The following is a 6,526-nucleotide window of genomic DNA, read 5'->3' as shown; positions in this document are numbered from 1 at the left end:
TATAATTCTGGTGTCACACTTGCCCATACCACCACCAGCTAAAAAAAAAGAAAAGAAAAGTGGGCCAACAACTGTCACCTATTTGGTTTGTCGCTCTTGGTCATCTGTTGAAAATCCTCTCATTCCGATGCTTATAGTCTCCAATACCCCTCTCCATCCCACTGTGCCTCCTGCACTACTCAGCAGCTTTGCTCCTTTTCTTTCTTCAATCAAGCCAGAACTCCTTTGTCCCCATCCCTCCATTCTGTTCTAGGTTCAGCTCCCTGCCTCTCTGGCTGTGGTGAGATACCATTGGAATGCACTCCAGTGGTCATAATGGAGTATAGTGTTTGCGTTTGCCTTGAATTGGCTCTGAAAGGGGCATTCTGCTGGCTGGCACCTGGGGGTGCACTAAAAAGAGCAAGGCATTCACAAAGGAAAGTGCAAAAAACCAGGCTGGTCCTTTATATGGCCGAGTACCGTTAGGACCACCACACACAAACCAAGCTGATGGACCAGCAGGAGAGGAGGCAGAGACAAAGCCATCCTCTAAGGGACCTGAGAGTCCTGCCCCTCCCTCTTCTACCATACTCTCCTGCCATGTTTTATAGGCTTGGCTGCGTTAACCATGGCAGCCTAATCAACCTGAAAGAGCGTTGTCCTAGATTGCTCCCCAATTATTGCCTGCCTCCCCTGGTGCAGACCCCAACATAACAGACAGACAGGCCCCACTATCTCCATTTGTCACTTATTCAACACCAGTTTTGGGTAGTTAGTTGGCTGTCATCACCTTTGACTAACCTACTCCCCATAGTTGGGGTAAGAGTGGAGGAGGCTGTGACACCAAAGTAGAGGCCATGTCCATTTTTAGAGGATGTGAAGTCATTTTGAATTCAACCAGTCAATGGGGAGAGGCTTGATTTAACTTGTAGGCATGGGGTAGGGACAGTTTAACTTGGAAGTGATTAATATTTAATATGTGAACTGAAATACACTTTGCTTAGTGACAGTTCATTCATTCAGATACATGTTGCCTTCCTTGAGTCCAAGGAGATAAGAGGTTAATGATGTAATGTCAGCATAATCAAATCCAATTTACATTTCACTTAACTACACAAAGAGAGACAGAACATTATCTAATTGCTTTAATTACAGTGCTTTTCTAAAAAAAATTTAACAAACTTTACATTTAAAAAAAAATACCTCTTTAGACATTTTGGTAAAGAGATTAACAATGTTTTCAACAAAGGTTCAAGCAATCAGTTTAAAATCAAGAGAAGTTGTTTTAATCCAACGCCTTTAAAAGAAACACAAAGACATTTCCATAGCACTCTGGTGGACAGGGCTGGGGTCAATTCAGGAAGCAAAATGAAATAAAACGCATATATTTTCAACGACTTAAAATGTGGAGTAGAAGCATTTCGAAAGTGTATTACAATCAAGTTTCAAATTCACTTCCTGAATTGACTGCCTTCAATTCAATCCCAGCCCTGCTGGTGGAATAACACCCAAAACCTTTTGATAAGAAGCTCAAAGGTTTGTAATGGAACAGCATGTTTCTTTGACATTTCTTTGACAGCTGCAAAGGAGAGAAGATACTAGCACTAATTTCAAAAATGTGGAGCTCATACAGATTTCTTATTGCTACTGACACATGATACATGCCTCATTCCAAAACAATTAATATACTTATCATTTTCAATAAAAAGGCATGAAAACAACATCTTGAGGTCATAATGGAGGCTAATGCAGTACATCAGAATGTAGGCCTATAACTTTTGTCAAACCAGTGCATCATATAGCATACACCTTAAGTTATAGGGTTGTTGTGGCGCTAAGTCATTGTGATGAGGATGTTGAGGAAATCAAGGCATCCCAACCCTTGAGCACCTGCAGTTGACAGGAGGGGTAACGACAGAACGCTTGTGCAGACTAAAAATGTAAACAATCAATTGGCTAGTCCCGTTGACAATCAAAGTGCGTTTGAGATAGATTCTGCAAAGGATATGTGATTATTATAGCAAATGGATAGGCAGGAAGGAATTCTGCTTCTCTAGGCATTGTGAAGATCTGTTGATTTGTGCAGAATCTGTGAATCTCTAACATGCACGTGTTGCTCGCCAACAAGACCAACATATGGACCACATCCTGCACTTTATTTGATATGATAAATTCAGGTTCATTGCCACAAAGGCCGCTGTCATACAAACAATGCTGAACAGACACCTCTGCACCTCTGTTCATCATAAAACAGGTGAATGATGAGACTCAGAGGAACAGACTGCATGGCAGCCACTTCTCAAAATGATATGGCACACAAAAAAAGCTGGTAAGTGTTGACAAGACTTTTCGACTTTGAAACCCAAGAGCTCTGTTTTAGGCTTCACCTCAAGAACATTCTCACAGTACAACTAGTTAATGCCAGTGTTTTGATAAATGGTATTTTGGGAGAGCAGGACATTGTAGCATTGAGGTATTAAACCATAATTGTTTCAAGTAGTGCATCTGTATATATGCATTATTCAGAACCCCCCCCCCCCGCAGTCATTAAATGTTAGGTTGAGACACGGGGTCCCATGATAGCTGGTATAAAAAAAAATGTGCCTCCCTTTTCCATTTACTACACACGAGTATGTCTGCCCAACGGCCAAGAGGAAATAACCAAGGTTGATTTTTGTAAGTGTGCAATAAGCTTCCTCATAACAACCCCCCCCCCCCCCCCCCCCCCCCCCAGAAATGGACTATTTACATTAAATAAGAAACCCTGACAGTTTTCCAAGATTGGGTTATTATCCCCCCTGGCCCATATGGTGCATTGTTGTAACTAGAGATGAGAAATGAGGGCAGCTTTCCAGTAGGTACGTTTTGACAAAAGTAGTTCAATTTGTAACATCAGAAGAGTACAAACAAGGGAAGAGAGAAGATAGTGTTACCCTTTTCACACTACTAAGCCGAGCTGTACTGCATCGGCCTGGTTCTCATCTACCACAGTTGCTAGAACCTTGCTGGAAAGGAAAATGTGAAAGGAAATCATCCGAGCGAGCCACTGTACGTACGGTTTGGGTCGGCAGGATAGTGTGAAAACGGTATATGTGAGTTGAGGAGGACAGCGGATGATTAGGCCTATTTCTGGTTTTTTAACTGATTAGACAACCAATCCAGTCCTTCATAGAGACCGTCTCCGCTGGTGGCACAGGTGGCCTGGATGTACCAGTTTCTATGGCGGAGGGAGTGCAGTCCCAGCTTGTCTGTGATTTCGGCCGCATTCATAGCATTTGGGAGGTCCTGAAAAGAGACATTTTCCCATTATGAGACAAAAGCCAAGCCAGAGAAAGACATCCAAAGTATTTACAGGGGTGTATATATAGTCATTTATATATTATTAAGACAAAAAAAATGCAAGTCAGCTGCTTTTAGGCATAATACACTGGATAGTTGAGATGATAAAAAATGTAGGATACCTGTTTGTTAGCGAATACTAATAAGACTGCCTCTCGTAGTTCATCCTCTGCCAACATTCTCATCAGTTCTTCACGGGCTTCGTTCACACGCTCTCTGTCATTGCTGTCCACAACAAAGATAAGACCTGAAAAACGTGAACATTTTGAGTCACCTGACTTGCCTCTACAGGGTCAACATTAATGCTTGCCCTCTTGTCCAGGCCAAGTTTTTTTTATTGTCGGACAAGAAGTATATAGATTTAAGCTGTCCGAATGGACAAGTAAACTTTTTTTTAAAATAATTAACACAAAAATCACAATATCAAACAATTAGCCTATTTCGATCAGAATACTATTCAAATCTATTTTACCATGTAGGCTTTTTTATTGGTGTACATGTCAAAATGTAGGTGATATGTTCAAACCGATGCTAAATATTCAAATACAATAAAGGATAATTAACATTAACGTCTAAAGGCATGATTCTGTTGACATACTCGAGGCAGTTAATTCAGATCAAATGGTCACAAGACTGGAGAGTGAAGGACAGTTGCCTGTTGCGCATCGCACATCACCCGCCTTGAATCTGAGCGGAAGTGGTCAGCATTTTGAAACTATTTAACCACAAACTTAATTGTTTAAAACCTGGACATTTTATGTCATTTCATGAAGCATGTCTTACCTTGTTTCAAAGTAGCCCAGCCAAAATATCACCATAGTAATGTTGAGGGAATTATTTTATAAACACTTAATATGCCATTGAAATCTGCATTTTTCTCATGTTCTATTGGTTTTCAAATCAACATTATTTTATTGTCCAGCAGCCAAAGATATAATCCTAGTCATATTAGTAACCCATGCTAGTTGATGTATCTTTAAATCTACCCTTTTAATTTCAAAATGATATTTTCATCCTGGTCAGATGAAACCACTCACCAGTGCGGCGTGCTTTTGGGAACAAGTGTATTCCCGCTAATTGCATTTTGGAACATTTGCGTGTAGTCTACAGCCATGTGTGCATTGTTTAGCTTATAATACGAAGAAATAAAACTATCAACGTTTTAAGATAAACGGTCTGATCTGTTGCAACAGCCTCATTGCGTTTACATTTTTTTTAAGTGGTTGTAAGAATTTTGGATCAGCCGTCCCATAACTGTTCCAGAGTCTGTTGAACCTAGGGATGTCCAGACACCCTTAATGTCGAGCCCAGGAGGGAATTATTTTATAAAGACATTTGGTATTTGGTTGTAATTGTAATGTTGCAATATTTTATAGGCTACCAAGGGTGGCGAACCATCCTCCAGGAGAGCCTTAAAGGGGCATTGTTGCAATTTGAGACAGGCTTGAATAAATAAAGAAGCCATAAGGCAGAGTGTAGCCTACATTTTTGTCTGATTCTGTATGTTAAAAAAGTTTGTAATGCATTTTATTTTGTAAAGTGGTTCATTGCATCATACAATGGGTAAGTGACTTGAGCTTTTGGAAAAAAATTATAATAATCAGTCTTACTTGTCAAAAGCACAAGTGGCTAAAAAGTTAATGCCATGCCCTGCTCTAGTCTGTTCACCCCTTTGACAGGAGTGAAATGACTTGCTGTCTGCACATAACTTACCCTGTGTGTTCTGGAAGTAATGACGCCACAACGGTCGAATTTTGTCTTGACCGCCTACATCCCACACTGTAAAACTTATGTTCTTGTACTCAACTGTCTCGACGTTAAAACCTGAGTGGAGGAGAGAAGTTATGAATAACCTGTACAACCTAATTGAGGCAACACATGAACATGTCTAGAGGGAATGAATTATGCTGTTTTTAATTTTAAAAACATTAAGTCTCAATGTTACACAAAATATAATAGACATACAAACTGGGCTGACAACATTTAGGCCTACATAACACCAGTACTACTGCTTACCTATAGTTGGTATGGTAGTAACAATTTCTCCAAGTTTTAACTTGTACAGGATAGTTGTTTTACCAGCAGCATCGAGACCCACCATGAGGATCCTCATCTCTTTCTTGCCAAATGCTTTAAAGAGACTTGCAAATAAATTCCCCATAGTGAAGATGAGGGATTCAACTTTGTCAGAATGAAAACTAGAGAACAAGAGAAAAACCAATCAGCTTCGAAACAGTCAGTGTATTTTTGCGCTGCCAATTATAGGTTAACCCATATTTTAAGCATTTATGAGTTGTTCAATATGCCTAGTTTATAAACTTGCTGACAAGTTATTTTTTAAGCTAGCAAGATAAGTTCCAACAGGAAGCTAGTGAGCTAGCTAACCATGTAGCTAGCGTCAACTGTTTCAGTTAGGTAACGTTAACTATCTAGCGTTATACAAATCATTTATATACTGGCCAGTTGAATAAAGGAAGACAAGCATCGTGTACAAAACTGTCTTGCAGTGATTTGAAATTAGACACACGGCTAGCTATAAATTAGCTCTCTACTTAGCTAAGCTAGCTAGCTGGATGTTTTGCTAGCGACGTTAGCAAGTGGAGCCCAGCTAAGTTAGCCTTGCCAGCCACCTGGCACGTTTTTTCCAGAACTTTTTAACTAGCTAGACGCCATGAAATGAATCCATTTTACGTTATATGGCTACTTAGCAAATAAAAACCATGCAAAATATGACTATTATCATATTCAAACATCAAGAGTATAAATTACAGTTGTTTTCAATTCTTTCCTCTTCAAGGCGTTTCCTTCCTCAAGATGGCGATTATAATTTGGTCACGTCAGAGCTTCCAGAATTACTTCCGTGAAACGGCCGAAACAGAGCCTTTGGCACATGGCCAGAGAGGAAGAGGGGGAAACTCGAGCTACAGTCTGACTTCTCCAGCAGATGGCGTTTTTCTTATTTTTTTCGCTCACCAAGCAAGGAGTTTTTGTATGGAGATCAATGAGTCGAATGGCTTATTTGTTACAAGAGGGTTATTTGATCAAAAATACGTGTTGTAATGCACAGGTTGTTATGAGTGTACTGATATAAGTAGGACACGTGACATCCTGTCATCTTTTAGACAATAACACTTTATATTTTTAGAGGGGTGGCAGGTAGTTTAGTGGTTAGAGTGTTGGACTAGTTAACGAAAGGTTGCAAGATCGA

The 6,526-nt window shown here is 40.0% G+C and overlaps 1 protein-coding gene across 1 annotated transcript; it reads right to left on the bottom strand.

Annotated features, from left to right (window-relative positions):
• Positions 1 to 1,107: 1,107 nt before the first annotated feature.
• LOC110508579 (ADP-ribosylation factor 1) lies at positions 1,108 to 6,235 on the bottom strand. Its single transcript, XM_021589181.2, has 5 exons — positions 6,088 to 6,235; positions 5,335 to 5,516; positions 5,032 to 5,142; positions 3,441 to 3,565; positions 1,108 to 3,264 (listed from the first exon to the last, which is right to left on the bottom strand). Exons 2-5 carry the CDS (start codon positions 5,477 to 5,479, stop codon positions 3,103 to 3,105), a joined length of 543 nt encoding a protein of 180 aa, XP_021444856.1. The 5' UTR covers positions 5,480 to 5,516; positions 6,088 to 6,235; the 3' UTR covers positions 1,108 to 3,102.
• Between the last annotated feature and the right edge of the window lie 291 nt (positions 6,236 to 6,526).

The sequence above is a fragment of the Oncorhynchus mykiss genome, chromosome 28, assembly GCF_013265735.2.
Source record: "Oncorhynchus mykiss isolate Arlee chromosome 28, USDA_OmykA_1.1, whole genome shotgun sequence".
Lineage (NCBI taxonomy): Eukaryota > Metazoa > Chordata > Actinopteri > Salmoniformes > Salmonidae > Oncorhynchus > Oncorhynchus mykiss.
Note: the sequence above shows the minus strand (reverse complement) of the source record. Positions and strands in the feature narration are given on the sequence as shown.